The 26,109-nt window shown below is 36.3% G+C and overlaps 2 protein-coding genes across 2 annotated transcripts in view; one reads left to right on the forward strand and one right to left on the reverse strand.

The window, feature by feature from the left end:
* Window positions 1-5,241: 5,241 nt before the first annotated feature.
* On the reverse strand, window positions 5,242-11,208 carry NUDCD2 (NudC domain containing 2). Its single transcript, XM_079917992.1, has 4 exons — window positions 10,877-11,208; window positions 8,288-8,336; window positions 7,920-8,071; window positions 5,242-5,744 (listed from the first exon to the last, which is right to left on the reverse strand). The coding sequence occupies exons 1-4, from the start codon at window positions 11,063-11,065 to the stop codon at window positions 5,661-5,663; spliced, it is 474 nt and encodes a 157-aa protein (XP_079774118.1). The 5' UTR covers window positions 11,066-11,208; the 3' UTR covers window positions 5,242-5,660.
* A 472-nt stretch (window positions 11,209-11,680) lies between these two features.
* HMMR (hyaluronan mediated motility receptor) overlaps window positions 11,681-26,109 on the forward strand; it is a gene marked incomplete at its 3' end in the record, with an annotated part of 44,117 nt that continues 29,688 nt past the window's right edge. Inside the window, exons 1-10 of the mRNA XM_079918613.1 lie at window positions 11,681-11,778; window positions 15,240-15,338; window positions 15,791-15,873; window positions 18,005-18,052; window positions 21,051-21,239; window positions 22,274-22,360; window positions 22,451-22,551; window positions 24,482-24,556; window positions 24,691-24,869; window positions 25,340-25,488. Coding sequence (XP_079774739.1) covers window positions 11,733-11,778; window positions 15,240-15,338; window positions 15,791-15,873; window positions 18,005-18,052; window positions 21,051-21,239; window positions 22,274-22,360; window positions 22,451-22,551; window positions 24,482-24,556; window positions 24,691-24,869; window positions 25,340-25,488 — 1,056 coding nt within the window. The 5' untranslated portion in view covers window positions 11,681-11,732. The remainder of the gene's footprint in view (window positions 11,779-15,239; window positions 15,339-15,790; window positions 15,874-18,004; window positions 18,053-21,050; window positions 21,240-22,273; window positions 22,361-22,450; window positions 22,552-24,481; window positions 24,557-24,690; window positions 24,870-25,339; window positions 25,489-26,109) is intronic.

Here is a 26,109-nt window from a genome sequence, read left to right on the forward strand (position 1 = left end):
GTTCTGTGCAACCCTATTATCTAATTAAACAGTATTCCAGCAGGTCGTAGTTAATCTGCTAAGATCACTTGTTAATTATTATTATTGGAACTGAAACAATAGATGACTTTGAACTGTTCATGTTTAAACTAACAAGATACAAAGTAGACAGTATATGGAATTACTGGTGAAAGAAAAACTTTTATAAAAGAAGGTTCCTGGGCTTCCCCGGTGGCGCAGTGGTTGAGAGTCCGCCTGCCAATGCAGGGGACACGGGTTCGTGCCCCAGTCCCGGAAGATCCCACATGCCGCAGAGCGGCTAGGCCTGTAAGCCATGGCCACTGAGCCTGCGCGTCCAGAGCCTGTGCACCACAAAAAAAAAAAAAGGTTCCTTTGGTATTTGACTCAGGTTAGATATATTTAATAATCCCTCTTTTCAGAAGTGCTGTTTTTAAAAAGGGACCTGAACCTTCTATGTATTTCTAATTATGTGACATACTTTCTAAAAACTAGACATTTCTGATCTAACATTTGTGGTTAACAATGATAGTTTTTACTGTCAGGTACTATAGTCAGATGTTTCAGATGAATCATCTCATGTAATCCTTAATCCTATAAATTGAATGAGATTATCCCAATTTACAAATGAACCAGAACCAAGGAACAGGTAAGTGATGAGCCCAAGGTCATACACCTGTACTTGGATGTGTGATTCAAATCCAGGCAATTCTGACTCGGAGGCTATGCTCTTAACCTCTCTGCACATTACTTCCCAATATAGATTAAATGGACTCGTGGAATTGTATCAAAATTACCAGGAATAAAGAGGGATATTAAAAAATGATAAAAGAATCAATTCACCAAGACATGACAATCTTAAATATGTATGCACCTAACATCAGAGCTTAAAAATACAAGAAGTAAAAACAGCAGTGAAAGGAGAAATGAACAAACCTTCAATTACAGTTGGAGACTTAAACACTCCACTCAGTAATGTATAGAACTACTAGAAAATCAGCAAGGACATAGAAGGACTGAAAAGTACCAACACCAAATAAAAAATCATTTACAACAGCTCCAGAAAATGAACACTTAGGAATAAATCTAACAACAGAGGTACAGGTTCTATAAGCTGAAAACCATAAATGCTGATGATCTATATCAAAGAGGTGCTAAATGAAGATGCCCCATGTTCATGGATCAGAAGACATGCTATTCCAGTGGAAACTCCAACAGGACTTTTTGTTATACAGACTAGCTGATTCTAAACTTCACACAGAAAGGCAAAGAAAACACAGTCAAAACAATTCTGAAGAAATAAGTTGAAGGTATCACGCTACCCAATTTTAAGACTTGCTTTAAAGCTACAATTGTCAAGGCAGTGTGGTATTGGTGAAGGGAAAGACACACAGATCAATGGAACAGAATACTGAGACCAAAAACAGACCCATATAAATAGCAATTGATTTTTGAGAAAAGTGCAAAAACAATTTAATGGAGAATGAATACCCTTTCCAACAAATGATTTTGAAACTAGACATCCATATGCAAAAAAATAAACAACCTATATTTCACAGCTCTTACAAAAAATAAAATAGGTCACAGATCTAAATGTAAAAGATAAAATGATAAAACTTTAGAAGAAAACATTGGAAAAAAGTCCTCATAACCTGGGATTACAAAATTCTTAGACGTGACACCAAAAGTATGATGAATTAAACTTCATCAAAATTAACATTCATGCTTCAAAAGTCACCATCAAGAAAGTGAAAAAACATATATAAAAGGAGAAAATATATGCAAATCACATATCTGATAAAGGACTTTTGTGCAGAATATATAAAGAACTCTCACGTCTCAATAATAAAAAGGCAGATAACCCATTAAAAAATGGGCAAAGGATCTGAATAGACATTTCTCCAAGGAAGATACACAAATGGTCAATAAGTACAAGAAAAGATGCTCAACATAATTAGCAATCAGAGAAATGTAAATCAAAACCACAATGTGATACAATTCCATATTCACCAGGATAGCTAGGATCCAAAAGTCACATAACACATGTTAGCAAAGATGTGGAGAAACTGGAACTCTCATATACTGCTGATGGGAATGTAAAATGGTGTAGCCACTTTGCAAAACAAGCTAGCAGTTCCTCAAATAATTAGTTTCCATAAAACTTGAAATTCCACTCTTAGGTAAGAAATTAAAATACAGATGCACACAAAAATTTGTACTTGAATGTTTATAGCAGAATTATTCACAGTAGCCAAAAGGTGGAAACTTCCCAGGTGTCCATCAACTGGCAAATGGATAAATATGTGGTAGTCATAAATGGAGCATTATTTAGCCAGCCAAAAAGAATGAAGCACTGACACATACTAGAACGTGGATGAACTTCTAAAACATTATGCTAAGTCAAAGAAACCAGAAACAAAAGACCACACTATGATTCCAGGTACATGAAATATCCAGAACAGAGAAATCTACGTGATGGAACGTAAATTATTGGTTGCTTCAGGGGGTTGGGTGTCTGTGCGTGGTTGGGTGGGGTGATAGTTAAAAAGTATGGATTTGGTGGGGTTTTTTTCTGAGGTGATGATGAAAATTAAAGTTGACGATGGTGATGGTTGAACTTAATGTGACTATCCTAAAAACCACTGAATTATACACTTTAAATGAGTAAAATGTATGGTATGTGAATTATCTCAAAGCTGTGTTTTTAAAAGATTATATATGATTCTATTTAAATGAAGATCTTGAAAAAAAAATATTGAGGCAGAGACTAAATCAGTGGGCTCCAGGGTTTGAGGCTAGGAGTAGGGTGTAACTATAAAGAGAAAGCATGAAGGAGTTTTGGGCTGACTGAACCAGTCAATTTCCTGATTTTGGAGGTTTTACACATATCTTTGCATAAGTTAAAATTCACAGAACTACAAACAAAGTTGATTTTACTGTATATTTATTCAAAATATTAAAAAATTTTAATGTCACATAGATAAGCCAATTCAAGGAAAAACGCCTCTTCCCCAACAACTCACTCCTAAAGTTATTGGGTAAAATGAACATCATAGGTATCTTGCCGAAGGGTGTGGTTGGGCTGCAGCGGCCCAGAGTGGGGCATTAGGATCCAAGTAGGTGAGGCGGGTTATCTCTGCTTGGCATAGGGTTTTGGAGCCTGAGCAGTGAGAAAGGTATTCGCATGGGAAGATGACCTAGAATAGTGAACCAACTATATTAAGGATAATAGGGATCAGGTATCTCACTGTTGAAAGGAGTTCTGTACAAAGGGAGAGAGCAAAAATGAACCCCATGGGATCAGAAATGAAAGTTTAAGTGTGAACTCATGGTTTTCAATATATACATAAATATAAAAATCTAGATGTAAATGTATGCATAATAGACACACACCAACAGCAACTACTCACTAACACATAGAACCTGGCTTCTAAATACCATTCTTCACTAGAGAACCAGGGCTCCTGGGAAAAATGGCTGATTCTTGTGCTAGGGTAGGGAAAGCAATAATAAGTCTGGTATATCTTATGCCAGAGAATAAGAAGTTGCTTAAATAATCATGGGGACATGTCAAAAGGGCATAGAAGCCACCTACAATGACCTTCCACTGGCCGAATCCAGAAAAAATTTTGAGGATCAAAGTAATGGGAATAATAGATTTTTAACCCAATGAATAAAGTGGAAATCATGAGTATATATAGATAAATTTAAAGTTTGATGAGAAACAAGGTGGTACTTTTGAAACTACATCACACAAAATACCTAACCATAAACATGAAAAGAATAGCTTTATAGTGGAGAAGACTGACAGACACCACTTAATCAGTGATCTAAGTACAGTTGTCCCTCAGTATCCACAGGGTATTTGTTCCAGCATCCCCCTCGGACACCAAAATCCAGATGCTCAATAATATGACATAGTATTTGCATATAACCTACCACATCCATCCCACAATACTTTAAATCATCTCTAGATTACTTATAATACCTAATACTATGTAAATAGTTGTAAACAACATAAGTGCCATGTAACTAGTTGCCTGTTGCAAGGCAAATTCAAGTTTCGCTTTTTGGAAGTTTCTGGACTTTTTTTTTTTTTTTTTACTATTTTCTATCCTTGGTTGGTTGAATCTGAGAATTTGAAACCCACACATATGGCAGGCCAACAGTAAACACTATCAGAAAAAGGACAAATTGAAACCAATAACTTAGGATACAGAAAGAACACAGCAACACTCCTGCAACAGTCCTGTCAAAGATTCATAACCTGATTCTAATCATGAAGAAATATCAAACAAGATTCACAATGACAGAGGTGTTCAAAACTAGTCTGTAATCTTCAAAAGAGCCAAGGCTGTAAAAGTCAAGGTTAAAATGAAGACTTGTTCCAGTTTGAAGCAGACTAAAGACCCTGATATTAAAGGCAAGGCATGGGGAATTCCCTAGCAGTCCAGTGGTTAGGACCTAGCACATTTTCACTGACGGCGGCCCAAGTTCAATCCCTGATCAGGGAACTAAGATCCCACAAGCCATGTGGCACGGCAAAAAAAATAAAATAAAGGCAAGGCATGATTGTGACTGGACCCTTTTGCTATAAAGAACATTACTGGGATAATAAGTAAACTTGAATGGAATGAAGGTCCAAGGATTAGGTGGTCATAATGTGTCAATGCTACTTCCCTGATTTTAATGATTGTATTGTAGCTATGTAGCAGCATGTCCTTCGAAGGAAATACACACTTAGGTACTCAGAGGTGATGGGGAATCAAGTTATCAACTTACACACAAACCTGAAGAGTCAGGGAGAAAACAATTCTGTGTTCTTTACTTGTAACTTTTCAATACATTTAAGACTCTTTAAAATATTTAAAATTAGAAAGGACATAAAAAGGATGAAGTAAAACTTCAAGACAATTCTTACCTATATGTCTGGATCACTGGAGATCAAAATGATGTCACTGACTTATAACCATTGACTATAATTTGTATTTGTCACTAACAAAGGATTCACCCAATAACCATATTCACTTCACCAATTCTCTTTTGCACTAATCTATTCTTATTGATAGGTTTTAAACTATTTTTCAATTTCTTGACTTAAAGGCATCTCTCAAGGAATTCAGAAATTTTCAGTAACTCTTAAAATTAACTTAGAATATATCTGTGGATTGTTTTCTCCTTTCTGAAAATTTTTTTCCAGTAATACATTTTCCTTGTATGAACTGGTACACTTAGACAAAGGGGTACACAATTCCTATTTAGAAAAGTTTATTGAACATTATTCCTGCATCACACTTATTGAAAGAAAAACTTAATTTTCCCTGATGGTACCCTGTCATTTCACATGATCTATACCCTAAAGATTTTTGTATTAAAAATACAGGTTAAATATGAAATTAGTAAAATGCAGCATATAAAACTTCATGCTGAGCAAAAACAAGTCCAAAAAAAAAGTTACCGTATATCAACAGAATAGTTCCTACAGTATTTAAGATGTTTCCTATGTAACTCATATTTGAATGCAATTTTTAGAACCATATTTAAATATATTTTGCAATTTGTTAACTGCAGACATTCCCATTTTTCTTCCACCACATCATCTGTTCGTTTTATTAAGCTGGCAAATCTGCTAGGATCCACAAAATGCAGCAAGAAGATGGCAGTTATTTCTCAAGATTGGAGAAATCTGGTCCACCTTTACTGTAGTTTCCTGAGATTTCTGCTCCACTGAAGTCAAAACCAGGATTCTGAAAAATATGGAAAAAACAATTATAAAACTTATAAGGAAAAATATAAGTAACCCAAAAGGAAAATGGTAAAAAGATATAAACCAGCAATTGACAAAAAAGGAAATCTAAATGGACAATAAACATGTGAAAAGATATCAAACCTCACTGTAATCACCAAAGTGGAACATAAAACTATGAGGTACTTTCCCAACTTTCATATTTACAAATATTTAGAAGATCAATATGCATATTACAATGTTGACAAGTGTATGGGCAAACATATACTTTACCATCAGTGTATCAACAGATTTTTAATAACCAGCATTTTTTGAGAGCTTATTACATGCCAGGCAGGGTTCTAAGAGCTATATATATTTTAAAATACTCAGTCCTCACGACAATCTCATGGAGTAAGTACTACCTCAGCCTTCAGTATTTTTAGAGGCATTTCATTTATTCAACAAACATCTATTGATTTCCTACTGTTCAGAAGACACCACGAGAGGCATGTGGAATTTAAGAATGAACAAAATAGACAAAGATCCATGTTCTGGTGGAGATTACATTCTAACAGGAGGAGACAAATAATAAACCCTAAATTACCTAGAGCAGGGGTCAGCAAGCTTTTCTGTAAAGAGCCAGGTAGTAGATACTTTAGGCTTTGAAGGTCATATAGTCTCTGTCATAACTACTTAATTCTGCTGTGGCTATATGAAAGACAATACACAAACAAATAAGCATAGCTGTGTTCCAGTAAAACTTTGCTTCAAAAACAGGCAGTGGGCTGGATTTGACCAGTGACCATAGTCTGCCAACCCCATGATCTAGTGTGTTAAAAGTTTGTAAGTGCTATAGTATAGGATAAAAAAAGAAAGAAGAAAAGTAGGGCAAGTAAGGAAAATGAGGAGATTAGAGTATTTAAATAGAATGATCAAGTATGCTTCATTGAGAAATGACTTGAAAACAGTAAAGCAATTAGCTAAGCTTTGGGAGAAGACCATTGCAGTCAAAAGGCCAGGCATGTTTAATGAAGAGCAAAAAGGCCAGTATGGCTAGAGCAGAATGAAATGAGGGGGGCAGTAGTAGGAGAGGAGGTCAGAGACACCATGGAGGACCAGACCAATTAGGGCCTTATAAAAGACTTTGTCTTCTACTTGAGTGAAAGAGTTCTGAGAAGTCATATAATCTGACATGCATTTTAAAAGGACTGCTCTAACTGCTATTTTCAGAAGACGGTAGCTTGGCAAGGGTAGAGGTAAAGAGAACAATTAAAAGGTCAGGCAAGACGTTAGAGGTGGTCCAGGTGAGAGTGGTAGTAGACTTGGTGGTCAAATCCTGAATATATCTAGAAGGCCATGCCAGTAAGGTTTCCTGACAATTGGAGAGGGTGTGAGAGAGAGAGGAATGGAGGATGATTCCCCAGATTTTTTTGATCTGAACCAGTTTCCATCACGTGAGATGAGAAGGCCATAGGTAGGACAAATGCGGGAGGGATATTAGGGAGTTCACATTGGACATGTTGAGTTTGACATGTCTATTAGACAGAAAAGTGAAGATGTTAAATAGGCAGCTGGATATGCAAGTCCAACATTCAGGAGAAAAGTCCAGGCCAGAGACATACGTTTGGGAAACACTATCATATAGATGAAATTATCCATCAAAACTTTAACAGTGGTTTGATCCAGTAATAATTCTCCCATATATCTATCTTAAAGGAAAATTTGAATATTTTCAGAGATGAAAGTACAAACTGTTTGAAATAGACACAAACAGAGAAATCTAAATCTCATCAAAGAGGGAACAGCTAAATAATAACGATACACTCAAACTAGGGAACGCTCTAAAGCAGTTAAAAGTAATGAATTTTATCTGTATGTATTAGTAGGGAAAGAGACTGAAGACTTTTTTGTTTTTTGGCTGCACTGGGTCTTAGTTGCAGCACTGGCATCTTTGTTGCGGCATGTTTAGTTGCAGCATGCAGGCTCTTAGTTGTGGCATGAGGACTTCTTAGTTGAGGCATGCAAATCCATATATAGAAAGGCCAGTCATTTTTCTAACCATTTAACTTAAAAAATTTCTTTGAAGAATTTTAGTAATTTTTTAAAACCACATTTGAGTTTTAATTTCAAATAATAATTATTCTATGAGTTTAAGATGTTTAACTACACATATTCATACATTCATCTGACTTACTTCTTTCTGGAATCTCTCTAATGTAAGTTTTCTTTGCATTTGGTCTTGCACCCAAGGATCAGCTGCATATCCAGATTCTAGCAGAGAAGTCCAACAATTTGCCGCATCTCTCTTTGTCTTTGTAAGAACAATACGGACCATTTTTCGATCCTCTAAACAAACAAACAAAAATCACAAAGAAATCAGAGTTAATCATTAATTTGTATTTTCAAAAATCATTAGGGAATCTTGACATACAATTGTTTTCAATACATTTCTTTTACTATATCTTCCAAAGCTGCAAATCTACAGCAGGGATAAACATACTAATTTCCAAGACAAAATTAATTTTTAAAAAGATTCTAAGAAATATAGTAGATTACCCTTACCCAGAGTCCATGTTCCCTCATCAGCTATTGTAGAATCAAAGAGTTTGCCCTGAAAAATAAACATATGAGTACTAAAAATAAAGAAATTCCATTCATTTTCATAAAGTTTTCATGATTTAAGACTTACCTTACTTCCCATCTAATCCACATATAATTACTTAAATTGTTTAGAGTAGGGAGATCAAATTTTATACCATTTCAACACACTGATAGGTGCTCAACCCTAAGTTCCCTCCTAGCGAGTGAAGAACCTAGTTTACGCTACGGAATATATACTACGACAAAGAACACAGGGCTCTCTACAGAAAGATCAGGGCTCCTTAATTTTTAGAGGATGAAGAAATACTACTGATCACTGATTGGCCAAATGTGAAGTTAATATGTGAAATGCTTTAACTTTAGCAACTATAATAAACTACAAGAAGAGCTCTCCTGTGGATATTAAGAAGAAATGATGTCTTTTAAAACAAACTTTTAAAAAACTAAAAACAGAACTACCATACAACCCAGCAGTCCCACTACTGGGCATATACCCTGAGAAAACTGTAATTCAAAAAGAGTCATGTACCACAGTGTTCACTGCAGCTCTATATACAATAGCCAGGATATGGAAGCAACCTAAGTGTCCATTGACGAATGGATAAAGAAGATGTGGCACATATATACAATGGAATATTACTCAGCCATAAAAAGAAACAAAATTGAGTTACTTGTAGTGAAGTGGACGGACCTAGAGTCTGTCATACAGAGTGAAGTAAGGCAGAAAAAGAAAAACAAATACCGTATGCTAACACATATATATGGAATCTTAAAAAAAAAAAAAGGTTCCGAGGAATCTAGGGGCAGGACAGGAATAAAGGTACAGACGTAGAGAATGGACCTGAGGACACGGGGAGGGGGAAGGGTAAGCTGGGACGAAGTGAGAGAGTGGCATGGACATATATAAACTACCAAATGTAAAATAGACAGCTAGTGGGAAGCAGCCGTACAGCACAGGGAGATCAGCTCTGTGCTTTGTGACCACCGAGAGGGGTGGGATAAGGAGGGTGGGATGGGGCCGCAAGAGGGAGGAGATATGGGGATATATGTATATGTGTAGCTGATTCACTTTGTTATAAAGCAGAAACTAACACACCATTGTAAAGCAATTATACTGGAATAAAGATGTTAAGAAAAATAAAATAAATAAAAAAATAAAAGTGGTTCAATCTCTTTGTAGGGCAATGTAGCATTAAAAAAAATTTAAAGCACATACTGTACATCTGAGGTCAGATGAGTTGTCACTGACTTTTCAGAAACTCGTTTTAAGAAAGAACTAACCAAAATATAAGTTTAAAAGAGAATGCATCTGCTAAAATCCATTTTGATTTGTTGTAGGAAATGAAATTAAAATGTCACATTAAAAAAAGAAAACACATTCTTTTCATGTCAATACCAGTGGAAAAAAATCCTACTTGGCTAAAATCCTAGAGTTAAGAGTTATTGCTAAATTCCCTAAGCTACTGCAAATTAACTAAATTTACTAAAGTAAATTTGAAGTGTAATATTAAATCACCGTTCAGTAAACCCCACAAAATTGCACAATTATTCAGAAAGGTCATCAAGATCCAAGCTGACATAAATCAATGTCTTTCACATGAATCTTCCTTTTCTCTGAGGCACTCAAAACACTTTCCTATAAAATAATAATAACTAACACGTAGTGTGAGCTTATTACATACCAGTCACTACTTACTCCAAGCTCTTCACTCACCATGCTATGCTGAAAACAATCCTGAGAAAGGTACTATAATTACTCCACTTTGTGGATGAAGGCTTAAACAATGAATAATCTCTTGCCCAAGGTTACACAACTGGAAAAATGACAAAGCCAGGCATCTTACCAAGTAGTATCCCTTGACCATTACACAACACTGCCATCAAATATCTTGGGCATCTAATCTGAGAAAGAAATCTAACTTCAACTTAACTGAATTTAACTATAAATTTTAACAAGGAAATAATCGGTACCAGATCCAAAGGGTACTGATGAGAATAAAAGGGATATTATTTTCTTCACAACCTCTTGACACTGCTTAACCACTCCACAAATGAGAATTTTTCTAATTTCAGATGAGAAAATAAATCACCTGACATCACCTTCGAATCCTCGTCCTGACATCTTTATCCTTTATTTTCATCTTTATTTTCCTATAACTGCCTAAATATTTATTAGTTTAATTATGACTCCCTACAAGAGCATAACCTCTCTTGAGTGCGGGAACATTACCTGGCTCGTTCACCGCTGTCCTACTAGCACCGAGATCAGTGCCTAGAGGAAAGTATAGGTACCATAAGTATTTGTTCCTTCAACGATCTAGTTAAGCAGTTCTCAGCTGAAGACCCGCAGAGGAACAAAAGAAACAGCTTCATTTGGCTTAGAAACAAAGCCCGGAAAAGTGGCGTACTCAAATTCCCACCTCAACTCAGGACTGGCCCTGAGGGTGGGGTCTCCGCAGACCAGTCTTTCCAAGGAAACTATGAACTCTAGCACTCAGAGATTTGAGGGGGCCGGGAAGAAACTGAGCACAAGCCCCAACCTGCCGCTACCTTGAGTATCTCGCGGCCCCCCACGGCCAGCGCCACATGCCGGCTCTGCAGGCCGCACTGAATATCCTGGGCGCGAGTGCCTGGCGGCACCTGAACTTCAATGAACACCTCCTCCAAGGTCTGGTACCACTGGCCCCACGGTGTTGCGCACGGAACCACCCCACTGCGCTCCTCAAACGGGGCTGACATACTCCAGTCGCCTCTCGGCCGCGGTAGCACCGAGCGATCTGAGCGCACGCACGGAATATCCGCGTTCGAGCCACGCCCCGGCTTCTCCGCTCGGGTCACTGCACATGCGCAGGAATGTAACCTGAAGTCTCCGCTAGTGTTCGTTTTTCCCTTTCAGAGGCCATTTAGGACGCTGGCAGAACCCAGGTTTAACGAACTGAAATCCGGAAAAGTTTACCTCCAAGGAACGACGGGAGACAGCTGGAACCAGTAAAGTCAGAATTCATTACACTGCCGCCAACATGACGTCAAAAGCGACTGAAAATTCTTTGATGTGAACTGCGCTTGCGCAAATGCTGCTGGTGCTTAGTTAAAATTGAGTAACGCCAGCAGGGGTTGGGCCCGTGGGGAGGGCGCGGGGCGAGAGGAGACAGTAATAGTCTCCTATTGGATGGTAGCCTAAACAGATCACCTAATTGGACGCTGCTAGAACCGAGTACGCATGCTCTATGGATGTTCCCGTCCTGGATTGGTGTGTCCAAGGCTTTGGCTTTCCGATTGGTTAAAGTTGGGTGGGAGGGGAATAAGCGGGGAGATTTGAATTTGAAGCGAATAGGGCCTAACAAGCCGCAGGAAGTTGCCGAGGAGCACCCTAGAAACCTTCGGTTTTGTGCGGCGGGTCGTCAGCATGTCCTTTTCTAAGGCGCCCCTGAAACGATTCAATGACCCTTCTGGTGCGTACGGGGAAAGGATCTGGGGGACAGAAGATGCTCTCACGCCCCTTGCCCCTCTTGATTCCCTTCATCAGAGGCAAATAGAAGGCGATTTTTAGGGCTGGGATGGGGCTCACTTAATTGATTCATTTTCTTGAAACACATGCTAAGGTTTTACTACATGCCAAGCACTATTCAGAATGATAAGGTTACAACAGCGAGCGAAGCAAAATCCCTGCTCCATGAAGCTTACATTCAATTGGAGAATGCAGCCAATAAACAGTGCTGTGGAGAAACTAAAGCAGAGGGAAGGGAATAGGAATTAGGAAGCATTGATAGCTGTTTGTTGGTCAAGTCCGAAGGCCTCACTGTTAAAAATATATATTTGGGCTTCCCTGGTGGCGCAGTGGTTGGGAGTCCGCCTGCCGATGCAGGGGACACGGGTTCGTGCCCCGGTCCGGGAGGATCCCACATGCCGCGGAGCGGCTGGGCCCCGTGAGCCATGGCCGCTGAGCCTGCGCGTCCGGAGCCTGTGCTCCGCAACGGGAGAGGCCACAGCAGTGAGAGGCCCGCGTAACACACACACACACACACACACACACACACACACACACACACAAAAATATATATATATATATATATATATTTATTTATTTACTATTGCTTTTGGTTTGAACTTGTGGATTTCTTTTGGATATCCCATTCAGGCGTAAAAGAAGGAAGATTGGTAAAGGCAGTTTATGGGTGTAAAATTACGGCAGTAGCACTTAGTGAAAACACTATAGATGAAGTAATGGGAGCTAATTTTGACAGTACCCCAGGCACCACACTAAGTCTTTACATAGATTATTCTATTTTAATTCCCCCAAATCCCTATTGTTCATTATTTTATTGATAAAGAGATGGAGACTATTTGCTAAATGTTACACAATCCAAACTGTCAGAACTGGGGCTTGAAACCAGGCCTCCACGAACCCATCCTGTGCTCCTAACCACTGCGGTGCAAAAGCACAATAACCATGAAGCCTTCCGTGTGGTTGGTAAGGCATTCATCATTTAGTGGCTACTAACTGGATGCAGGGACTATGCTAAGGTCTTCCCTACTAGATCTGGTTTATTCTTGCCAACAGCCAGGTGAGGCAGGTACTGATATTGTCCTCATTTTACAGCTAAGGACACTAAGGGGTTTTGTAACTGTACTGAGCAGCCTGTAAGTGACAGCTTAATATCAAAGCTCATGATTTATCCTTTATAATGTACACTTTTAACAGTCACTCATTACACCTTAATTTCTATTAGATAAAATGCAAATGGAAAAGACCTCTGCTCACAAAGGAAGGCCAAGGGGGCAAATGGATCAGCACAAGCATATTTTTTAATTAGAAGACTCAAGAACCATATAATTTTCCAGACATTCAAAGAACCTACTCTAAGTTCTGTCAGCAGTGTGTCTTTTAAGGAGATTTGTTTGTTTGCTTGCTTTATAATAGATTAAACTGCTTTTGCCAATTACACAAAATTTCAGGCTCACAGTTTCAAGAGTAATAAGTTACCATCTATTTGATGCTGTGTGTGTGTGTGTGTGTGTGTGTGACTGTAGTGATTTCTCGTATTACTCCAGAAATCCTAACAACCAAAGTATGAGGTAGCTACTGTTTTGTGAATGAAGAATCAGTCTCAAATAGAAGTAACTTTCCAGGGGTCTTAAAGCTAGACTGGAAAAGGAGAGAGTATAATGTTCTTATTTATCATCTTCTCCCTATGACTGCAAAGTACCTGGCATATGGTATTATCTATTGATTGGCAGGCAAAGCTGGATTTGAACATCGATCTAGCTGATTACTGTACAAAACTCTATTCCCAATCCCACATCCCAAGTAACTTTCTGTTTTCTTTGCCACACTGCCAAACTCAACCCTGAGCTAAATACTGAGGAAAGGGACATGATTGAGACTGTCCTTAACTTCAAGCAGTTTTGTCTAAGGTGGGAGATGGATAAGTACATTATTATAACCCATTACAAAACTGCAAGAAGTTCTATGATAGTAACAATATGCGTAGGCTGCTGTGGAATGAAGGTTTCTAGCTTGATTTGAGGATTTGGAGAAAACTGGAAGAGGCGACCTCCAGGCTGAGATCTAAAGTAAGCAAGAGCCGGATCTCAAGTCAGCTTTGCATAAACCCTCTGAAATGCCTTCGATTTGGGACTCCAGTTACATGAGGTTATACAGTATAAATTGCTGAAACATAGAAATATAATCTAGCATAGTAGTTTGTACTTTGCATAACATGGCTTTATAAATTTTCTGGTGTATTGATACTAGACAGAGATAGATCGTCACTAAATTTTTATTCCAAGCTAAATCTTGAGGGCTAGACATTTTTAGTAGCTTCATTTCTAAAATCTGCTGATGGTTTCCTCAGTGAATCTCTCTGAGTAGAGTTGATTCCAAATATTTTATTTCTTATATTCAGTCCTTAATAACAAAGCTGTATTGCTTGTTCTGACACAATTTTCATCCCAAAACTGTCTGTTGTTTTGCTCGGTTGTCTGTGTTCCTTTGACCCAATTGAAGTAAAGGTCATTTGGGAAGATAATGATATTTATTATTCTTCACAGAGAAGCCTAATATCAAATGGGTGCTATTTTTACATTTGAAAATAAAGGAAACTTTTAAAAAAAATTTTATTGGAGTATAGTTGATTTACAGTGTTGTGTTAGTTTCAGGTGTACAGCATAGTGATTCAGTTATACATACACATATATTCATTCTTTTTTAGATTCTTTTCCCATATAGGTTATTACAGAATATTGAGCAGAGTTCCATGTGCTATACAGTAGGTCTTGTTGGTTATCTATTTTATATAGATATGTATGTGTGTATATGTTAATCCCAAGCTCCTAATTTATCCCTCCTCCCCATATTGCCCTTTTGGTAACCATAACTTTGTTTTCGAAATCTGTGAGTCTGTTTCTGTTTTGTAAATAAGTTCATTTATATCATTTTTTTAATTAGAAAAAGAAGCAATTTATTAATAGTATTTTTACATTTATATTACTTTACTATGACTTTTTTTTAACTGAAGTATAATTGATTTAAAATATTGTGTTAGTTTCAGGTGTACAGCAAAGTGATTCAATTATATTTTTTTCAGATTATTTTCTATTATAGGTTATTATAAGACATTGAATATAATTCCCTGTGCTACACAGGAGATCCTTGTTGCTTATCTGTTTTATGTGTAGTAGTTTGTATGTGTTAATCCCATACACTTAATTTGTCCCTCCCCCCTTGCTCCCCTTTGGTATCCATAAGTTTGTTTCCCATGTCTGTGAGTCTGTGTCTGCTTTGCATATAGATTCATTTGTATTAATTTTTAGATTCCACATATAAATATCATATAATATTTGTAAGACATGCTTTTAACTTAAGATCATAAGTCACATTAGATGAGATTTTAATATTTTATGTTTCCTCTAGGATGTGCACCATCTCCAGGTGCTTATGATGTTAAAACTTCAGAAGTATTAAAAGGACCAGTATCCTTTCGGAAGTCACAAAGGTTTAAAACACAAAAAGGTAATTGATCCCAAAATAAAATAATGGTTATATGATCTTGTAAATTTTGAAGTTAAGAAAACAGTATTTAAATTTAAAGATGCTGTAGTATTTCTAAAAATGTGAAGCTACACCTATATTTAATTTTTCTTAATTGATAGATTTACAAAAGGGTCAACTTCAGAATAACACTTTCATCATTACACTGTTGTATAACCAGGAAAATTAAGCAAGATGCCATAGATATGTAGTTTTCCTTTTCGGTTACTTTAACTCTCTGTTGGAGAATATTAGAAAGAATATTAGGAAAATTAGGAAAGAGATGTGTAAAAAATATTGTGCAACTAATTATTTGAAAATGTACAATCAAGAAAAGAATAACTTTATATTGCTATAAGAAATTTGGGAATTGTGTTTTGTCTGTGGTTCAAATATGTAAGCACAAACCATGATCTGTACAATTTGTTTTATAGCAGAATCTCAACAAAATCTTAATGTTGACAAAGATACTACCTTGCCTGCTTCAGCAAGAAAAGTTAAGACTTCGGGATTAAAGGTAAGGAGCTCTTATATTCTAGCTGGTTTATAAACTGTAATATGAAAATATTTCTGAAAGGTACTGTATTTGACTAGAATGGGTTAAGTGTATAAATTAAGGTTATTGGTAAATCTGTAAATTAGTAAAACATTATCATTGGAACTCCAGCAAGCTTTACATACCTGCCTGTGTCATTACTAAATATATTGTGTTTAAATGTGCCCTTAGTTCAAAGTTACAAAATGGTCTCCACTTCTCAGTCATTTCTATAGCTCGGTAAATTTTATAATACTTAGAAAGCCTTTAAAAATTATGCAATGCTTTGATTTGTTAGTTACCATAATTTGAGTTGTTCTGGTTTTGTTTGTTTATTTGTTTTGGCGGAAGAGTAAATATTGGCAAACAAAAAGGAAAAAACATTCTAATGCCTAAAAGAGGTCTAGTACTCAGAAACTGCCAAGGAGTGGTAGGAGATTAAATTCTTAATAACTTCATGTTATAGCTTGTGCAATAGCCTACTATTACGGTTTCCATTAGTTCATAAAGCAAGTTGTTCTTCCTTAAGGAGTTGCACAACTTGGTATTTTAATGTGAAAAGATTCAGAGTTGGGAAATCAAAGCTATAAGTTAAGCTTATTCTTGTTCATTAATTTGGCGATTACCTAAGTCTCTTGTTCTATAAAAAAAAGAGCTGTTGTCCAATATGGAAGTGATCAGCCACGTGTGGCTACTGAGCACTTGAAAGTGAAGAATTGAATTTTTAGTATTATTTAATTTTAATTAATGGGTAGTTAAAAACTGATACTTGATTCTGTTGTTATAAAACTTAAATGTTTTTGGAATAACTTGGGTATGTGAATCTACCTTTTCATCTGTATATTTTGTGAAATCTAAATATAGATAGCTATTTCTAATGAAAATTTAGCATCTGAGTTGAGACGTGCTGTAAGTGTAAAATATACAGAAAATTTTGAAGACCTAGTACCAAAAATATAAAATATCTTGTTAATAATTTTATACTAATGACATGTTGAAATAATATTTTTGATATCTTGGTTAAAGTAAAATGTATTATTAAATATTTTACCTTTTAAATATGGCTACTAGAAAATTTGAAAATATGTACATAGCTTGCATTATATTTTTATGGGCAGCACTGATACAGATACCCTTTTCTTGGAAATTGATGTAAATTTCTTGACTTGAATTTCTTAGAGAAACAGTTCTGAAATTTAAAACTAAATTACAAACAAGTTTGTGTAAAACTCCTACATAATAGGCCTTCCTTGATAGAAAATGCTATCAGGTGTGAAATTAATAAACATGAGACTGGTGGCCCTTCCCCAACTTAGAAATATATGAAACACATTTTGTTCAAGGTGTTTATGACTTTTCTTCCATCTTTAGATGGAAAAGATAGATATTCTGTTTTGGGCCGTTATCTCAGAAAGGCTATTGGATATAAAAAGATACGTAAAAATACATCTTATTGAGAATAAAGGCAATGAGTAGATTAGAATCAGTTTGTATTATTTCAGTTTTTCTTTATGTTTTTGCACTTGTAGTTTTTTCTCATATTTGGGATCTAAGTTTAAGTTGCTTTCTTTCTTTTTTTTTGTGCGGTATGCGGGCCTCTCACTGTTGTGGCCGCTCCTGTTGTGGAGCACAGGCTCCGGACACGCAGCCTCAGCGGCCATGGCTCACAGGCCCAGCCGCTCCGCGGCATGTGGGATCTTCCTGGACCGGGGCACGAACCTGTGTCCCCTGCATCAGCAGGCGGACTCTCAACCACTGCGCCACCAGGGAAGCCCTGATTTCTCTTTTTAAGAGTCTTTTTTTTTTTCTGAGATAGCATACTTAAGTATTTAAAATGTATTGCTGTTTAACATTAGAAAAGAGGACCTGTTCTTTTCAGTGGACTTGTTAGCAAAAGCCTCATCTATTGGGGTAAAAAATGTTCAAGCCTGAAATATTTTAAGATTTGAAGAAGCTTTTCCTTCATTTGCTAGGTAAGTCACCTACAAAATATTTTATAGAGTCAGTGAAATGTTTGGAACCCTTAATCTTTTCTGATACCTAAAAATCAAATTTGGCTATGGTATTTGTGGCACTTAAATTTGATTGTCTCTGTTCTTTGATTTTCAAATAGAAAGAATCTCAAAAGAATGAAAAAGATTTGAAGATGTTGGTAAAAGAGGTAAGCAGTACTTTCAACTTACTGAAAAGTAAGTGCAATATAATGGAAAAAGAGTTACACATAGTTAAGAGACAAGGATTCTGTTGCTATTTGAGGAGTCATATAGTGAGGCATATGTACCATCCAGGCCAGTACCTACAGGGTAACCAATCCTTGGCTTGGATACCATATTTTAGAGCGTGGTTGTCAATGTGGTATGCAATTTGTTAGCTTAGTAAGGGATGGATTCAAGGTAATCTACTTCATGAAAAACGGATAACTAAAATCAATATGTTAGTTTATTACAACTATATGTGGATCAAATATTAACCTTTACTCATAGCATACACTCTTCCTATATAGTAATCTATGTGTTAAGACAGTAACTAGCTAGAAAACTTGGTGAGCATGAAATCCTAGCAGGTTATTTGAATTGTGATGGAGTTGTGCTAACTTACTGCATCTCTGCACTATAGGTATATGCCTTCCTCAAGGATAAAATGACCTACTGCCTGTACTATCCAATATAGTAGCCATTTACCACGTCTCTATTTAAATAAAATTAAGAATTCAGTTCTTCAGTTCCACTAGTCACATTTCACCTGCTCAGTAGGCACTAGTGGTAAGTGGCTACCATACTGCACAGTGCATTTCCATCGTAGCAGAAATCTCTACTGAGCAAAGCTGACCTAAAAAACCTGCCTACTTCCCTAAGCAGGGCAAGGCTGATCACTGCCAGCTTTGCTTTTCTGGCAGTCTTTTTTCTGTGTTTCCATTACTGAGCAACTCTTTCTAGTAGACATATTCTTTTTTTTAATAAGAATTTTCTACTTATTTATTTATTTATATTTTTTGGCCACACCACACAGCATGTGGGATCTTAGTTCCCCAACCAGGGATCAAACCTGTGCCCCCTGCATTGGAAGCGTGGAGTGTTAACCACTGGACCGCCAGGAAAGTCCCCTAGACATATTCTTTTGACGTATTAAAACTTACTATTGATTACAGTTAAATGTTGGCTTAAGATCCAGAATATGTCAAAATAACTTTGCAAATCTCTGCCCTTGTTGCTCTGATCCTTTTTGTATTTATTTTAGTAATACTGGCTATCATTTTATTGAGGATACATGCCTATGATGTAGGAGTTAATACTTAGATATATAATAACTGAGTGTCTCCGAGTGTCTATGAGATAGCTGGTGAGTGAGTGGCAGTGCCAGGATTAGAACTGGTAATTTGTATCAGTTACTTAATCTTTTAGAATAGAAATTTTTGACAAATACAGCTCTATTTTATTTAAGCCCCACAGTATTTGTTGTTCGTTTGATTAATTTGAATTAATTATCAATATTTAAAAGTAAAATATCATGCAAAACAAATTCAGATTTCTGACTTCTCTTGCAAAATTAGAAGATCTGATAGCACAGTTTCCGCATCCGTTGCCTTCTTTAGACCCCACATTTGCTCAGTCAGTCCTCGCCTGGCTCTCTTATTTATATTATCTGCTTGGTCTTTTGAGTTTACAGTCCTTTTTTGGAGCTTAAGTTTCTTTAACTGAAAAAAGTGTGATGTAGATAATCTCAGCATCCTTTTTTCTGTTTTATGATGTGCTATCAACATTGGTTTTAAACCAATAATGTAGGCATAAAGAATCTTATAGTAGGGAATCTTAAAGCTCATTCAGTCCCTAGCATCTAGTTCACAGCTGTATATATAAGTGGTGCTTGATATATTTTTAGTTAAAGCAATTGGCTTAGAATACTGAGATTAGTATGAATACAAAGCCAATGAGGGTAGAAAATACTTTTCATGTGATTTAATGCAGCTGTGCTTTCTTGATACTTTTATACCCAGCTAATAGTCTATTTGGGTAAATGTTTTATGTGAACTAGAAAAGAATGTACATGCACTTGTTGGTTATAGTGGTCTATATATGACAATTAGTTCCAGTTGTTTAACAGTTTTCTTCAGATCTTTATCTCTACTGATATTTTTGTCTGTTTACTCTATCAGTTACTGAGAAAGGTATTTTTAAATTTGTAGCTCTGGGGATTAGTCTATTTATCTTTTTAATTCTGTCAGTTTTTGCTTTGTATATCTTGAAGTTATGATATTACTTTGTTGTGCACAACAAATTTAAGATTATGTCTTCCTCTTGAAATAATCTTTTACCCGTAAAATTCTTTATTCCTAGTAATATTTTTTGCCTTAAAGTCTACTTTGTATGATATTAACATAGCCATATCAGCTTTCTTTTGTTTAATGTTTACATGGTAAATCTTTTCCGATCCCTTTATTGTCAATCTATGTCCTTAAAGTGCATATCTTACAAACACCTGGGATCATTTTCCTTCAGCCTGAAGAACTTCCTTTAGAATTCCTTATGCAGTTCTACTGTTGACAAATACTCTCAGCCTTTTTTTTTTCCCCTCTGAAAACATCTGTATGTCACCTTCATATTTTTAAAGGATATTTCATTGGGAATAGAATTTTTGATTGGCAGATTTTCTGCATACATTTTTAAACATTTCATTGTCTTCTGGCTTCCACATTTTTTGTTGACAAGTATGTGTTTTTGATTTAGGTTTTGGTTTTTACCTAGTAATTGCAGCAGGAATGATGGCTTGCTGATGCCTACCATAACCTACTCAGAAGCCCAGTTCTGCTTTCCCAGAAATGAAAAAGATATTTAGCATTTCAAGCTATAATTTGACTTCCTATAATTAGAACTAGAGTAAAGAAGACTTTTTATAGGTAGAAATCCTTAAAAGTGAATAAACAGTTTAATTACACCTAGAAGTTTATGACAGTTCAAATCCTCTGTTCTTAAAATGCTTACAGTTTTTCAAGATGTGTCATAAAATAAATATGATTGCTTAAACAGCTAAGAATATCTAAGAGCATCATGTCACAATCAGAAGTTTGTCTAGAACTTTAATATTTTGATTATCAGTAGCATTTAGTGATTATGTTGGCAGTAATCAGTGAATTATTCATTTATCACCTTGTTTCTGTCCAGATTCGTGTTCTTGTGCAGGAACGTGGTGCTCAAGACAAGCGGATCCAGGATCTGGAAGCTGAGTTGGAGAAGATGGAAGCAAAACTAAATGCTGCCGTCAGGGAAAAAACATCTCTCTCTGCAAGTAATGCTTCACTGGAAAAACAGCTTATTGAATTAACCAGGACTAATGAGCTACTAAAATCTAAGGTATTTGAACCTCATGATAATATTTACAATTGAATAAATAATAAACATGTTTTTTTTTCTCATATAGCTGTTTGGGAATTTTAGGCCTAGTTTAGTCATTTTCCTTCACTAAATGTACTTTAAATATTAAGCTGCTTCCAGTAGGAATTATTATTGCATCTTTTTTATTTTGGTGCCTGGCACATAAGAGGTTATAAACAAAAAAGTTTACTTTTTGTTTTAATGTCTGACACTTTCTCGCCTTCTTCAAAATCACCCCCAATAAATAAGGCCACTAATAAATGTTGCAGAATTTACATCTAGAAGTATCTTTAAAGATCTTTCTCTGAAAGAAATAATAGCATAATAGCAAGCTTCCATCTCAAATCCTTTTGGAAATATAGTGGGAAATGAATAATTGTGTGGACTAAATGTGTTCAATAGATAAATTGTATTTATCAATATTAATATAATAATGATCTTAAAGGACTTAACATGGTCGTCTTGCTTTTTTACAGAAGTAGAAGGAAGCTGTAAATCACTCTTCAGCTTAATAAGAGTCATTTATTCAGGGCCTGTCATGTGCGGAGCTCTTTGATTACAAAGGGAGTAAGAATGCATACGAATTAAGCACGGGGAAGGGAGCAGATTCCTAGGCCCCACTCAGGGAGATTCTGATTTATTAGGCCTGCGATGAACCCTATAGTCTGCATATTTCAAAGTAGACCAAACAATGCAGATGCATTTTGTTAAGCAAACACACTTTACGAAATTCTCTCCAAGAAGCTTGTCTTAGAGCCACACAGTGGAATTTCTAGCATATACAGATAAACGACCACTGAAGCTGATTTCAAAAGTAGACCAGAAAGTCACATGAAGGAAAAGGAGAGACAAGAACAGTAGTAGTGTAAAACCAGTAATCCTGGCTCTTTTCTCTACCAGAGTATGTTGTAGGCAAATAACAGTCCCAATAATAGATAATCAATATTTAAGTGATTTTTTTTACAGGACTTAATAGAAAATATTTCTCGATTTTTTATGTTCGTTGTACTTAGTTTTCTGATGATAGTAACCAGAAGAATTTGAGAATTCTAAGCCTTGAGTTGATGAAACTTCGAAACAAAAGAGAAATAAAGATGAGGGTGAGTGATACCTTTGGTAAGTTTGCTGTGTCTGGAGCGGGGGATCTGAACAAGTTCTCATTTCCTAAAACAGATATTTCTGTTGTGTAGAGCATGATGGCTAAACAAGAAGGCATGGAGGTGAAGCTGCAGGTTACCCAGAAGAATCTCGAAGAGTCTCAGGAGAAAATAGCACAACTTGAGGGGAAGATGTGAGTGACTAAAAGGAAAGAGATTCCTTTGTATAACCAATTTGTGTGTGTGTGTGTGTGTGTGTGTGTAACCAATTTTTGATTTACCTTTCTCGGCTAGTTATTGTTTACTGAGACTTTAACCTTCCCTTCATACTTACCTCATTGCCTGCCTCTACTTGCCCTATTTCTCTTCCTAAGTGACAGTTGAGCCCTAATCATTCCCAAACGTTTTATGCTGAAAGATGTATGAATGTATTACTTTTGTACGTCTTCTGTATCAGTAATGAGGAAAGACTCATGGTCTTTCTAACAACATAATCTTACGGAGGTTGTAGTGAGACCAAAACTGAGAAGTATTGGTATAGGGAGCTGTGATGAATGCACAATCCTAGCCTTCTTTTTATTACTCAGCTATAATTCGTATACAGTAAAATGCACAGATCATAAGTATTCAGTTTAGTGACTTTTGACAATTGTATACACCTGTATAACCACCACCCAAATAAGGTAGACAGTGTGGCCATCCCCTCGGAAAGTTCCTTCGTGCTCCTTCCTGCTCCCCTGTTCCTCCCCCATGGCTGCCCCTGTACCCCTGCAACCACTTTCTGACTTCTATCATCATAAATTAGTTTGCCCTTTTTGGAGACATTTATTACCACATGCATGCATATGTGTGTATATGTGGCTTCTTTTGTTTAAGATAATTTTTTGAGATTCAGCCGTACTGTTGGGTGTATTATAATTTGCTCCTTTCACTTCTGAGTAGTATTCCATTATATGAATATACCTCCATTTGTTTATTATTCTCCTATTGATCAATACTTGGGTTTCCAGTTTTTGACTATTATCAATAAGTCAACTATATATGCCTTTTTGTAGACACAGGCTTTTATTTTTCTGAGTAAATATCTAGGAGTGGAATTTCTGTGTCATAGGGTTGTATACATATAACGTTTTTTAAAACACTCAAAGTGGTTTTGCTGTTTTACACTCCCGCCTAACAATGTGTGATAGTTTCATCTGTTCCATATCTTCATCAACATTTGATGTTGTCATCTATTTGATTTCGGCCTTTCTAGTGGATGTGAAGTAGTATCTCATTTGTGATTTTATTTATTTATTTTAATTTATTTATTTTATTTATTCTTAGCTGCATTGGGTCTTCGTTTCTGTGTGTAGGCTTTCCTCTAGTTGCGGTGAGCAGGGGCTACTCTTCATAGCAGTGCACGGGCTTCTCATTGCGGTGGCTTCTCTGTTGCAGAGCACAGGCTCTAGGCGCACGGGCTTCAGTAGTTGTGGCGCGTGAGCTCAGTAGTTGTGGCGCATGGGCTTCGTTGCTCCGTGGCATGTGGGATCTTCCCGGACCAGGGCTCGAACCCATGTCCCCTGCATTGGCAGGTGGATTCTTAACCACTGCACCACCAGGGAAGTCCCTCATTTGTGATTTTAATTTGTTGTTATTAATGTCGAGCATCTTTTTATGTGCTTATTGACCATTCGTATATATCCTTGTGTAAGGTGTCTGTTTGTCGCTCGCCCGTTTCTCAAATTGTGGTGTTTGGAGGAGGTAAACACATAAGTAATTGAATATAAGGCAGCCTGGAACAAAGGCTTTGTGGCACACAAAATGTTATTTTGTATGTGTGGGGGGTGGGGAAGCTAGGAAAGCTACAGAAAAGATGATTTCTGTTACACTTGGAGTGTTGCAGAGGATGACTCCCATCATCATAACCCTTTTGTCAGAATATATTTGGAAAGCTTTCTTACTTAAAAGTAAAAAACTTGAGCCTCCTATTTGCATATATTAAATTGTCAACTTGAGGGGTCACATAAGTGAATGGTTAGGAGTTTGGACTCCGGAGTCAGCCTACCTGAGATAACAGTATTTGGTACAGAGTAAGCATTATGCGTGATTATTGTGTATATTAATATGTGCAATTTTTTTTAGTATTTCAATAGAGAAAGAAAAGATTGATGAAAAATCTGAAACAGAAAAACTTTTAGAATACATCGAAGAAATAAGGTAATATGAAGAGTAGTTTTAAATTGGACTTTATTTTGTTGAACTGTGATGAATACATCATTTTCATCTCTTTTCATTTAATGTTCCCTATGCTTAAATAGATGTGCTCTTCAACATAATTTGTTTTAATGCAGTTGTGCATCAGATCAAGTGGAAAAATACAAGCTAGATATTGCCCAGTTAGAAGAAAATCTGAAAGAGAAGAATCATGAAGTTTTAAGCCTTAAGCAGTCTCTGGAGGAAAATGTTGCTATATTGTCTAAACAAGTGGAAGACATGAATGCTAAATGCCAGCTGCTTGAAAAAGAAAAAGGTATTCCACTGTTTATAGTACTACTTTCTTTAGATAAGTACTACCGATGATATTTTTTAAAAGTACTGCTATGTTATAACAACTTTCTAAAATAATTATATAAACAACAAAAATTTTGTTCTATGTTTGGGAATTTTTGTCTTTTATGATATTTGTTGTCTGCTTATTTCAATATATTTCTTGTCTTGATTGAACTATATATGGTTGTGCAGTTCTTGACTTCCCCATTGGGTGGCCATTTAAAATTGGTAGATACATAGAACTAGGTTTGGGGGTTTTATTATATAATATACATACTATTTTATATATAGTAATCATACCAACTTCAGAGTTATTTTTCCCCCCTTTGGAAATACTTGATCTCTGTAACATGCTACAAAGCAGTATAGTGGAATATTATGGGAATCTGGGTTTCTCAAAGTTAATATTAGTATCTAATTACAGCATTGTTAATGTTTTCCCTTTTCTAGAAGACCTCATCAATAGGGACAGAGAACAGGATGAAAATCTAAACTCTGAGATACGAAACTTAAAAGAGAGGTCTGTTCTTAAACAACAAGAACATGAAGAGCTACAACAAAAAGTGTTGCAAATTGATTCACTTCTGCAACAAGAAAAGGTAGTTTACTACAATATTTTAAAACGCTAGTGCTTCTTTTAGGTAATACATTTCCCTGTATATCAGAAAACCTTTAAATTGTATATGTCCTTTGATCCAGCAATTCTACTTCTAGAATCTTATCCTGAGGAAATAATCGTGCCTATGCCACGTATTTAACTGCTGTTCACCACAGCGTTATTCATAATGTGAAAAAATTCAAGGAGCAGTTGAAGCAAAATAAGGAAATTGTTTAAAAAAATTTTTCAGCACATTCTTGTGTTAGATTACTACATCGGCATTTACAGTTCTATGGTAAAAGAGTGTCTAATTAGACAAGAAAGGAAAGTGACAGTTATTTAAAATGCAGATTACATAAAGAACACTTTACATATCAATGAGGAAAAAAGGACAATTCACTAAAAAAAAAAAAAAAAATAGGCATAGGATGGAGATAAATAATTCTTAGAAGTAGAAATTCAGATAGCTTCGGGACTTCCCTGGCGGTCCAGTGATTAGGACTCCATGCTTCCACTGCAGGGGGCCCAGGTTCGATCCCTGGTCTGGGAACTAGGATCACACAAGCTGCATGGTGCAGCCAAAAAAATTTTAAAATTAAAAAAAAAAAAGAAATTCAGGTAG

The sequence above is a fragment of the Stenella coeruleoalba genome (genome assembly GCF_951394435.1).
Source record: "Stenella coeruleoalba genome assembly, chromosome: 3".
Taxonomy (NCBI): Eukaryota; Metazoa; Chordata; class Mammalia; order Artiodactyla; family Delphinidae; genus Stenella; species Stenella coeruleoalba.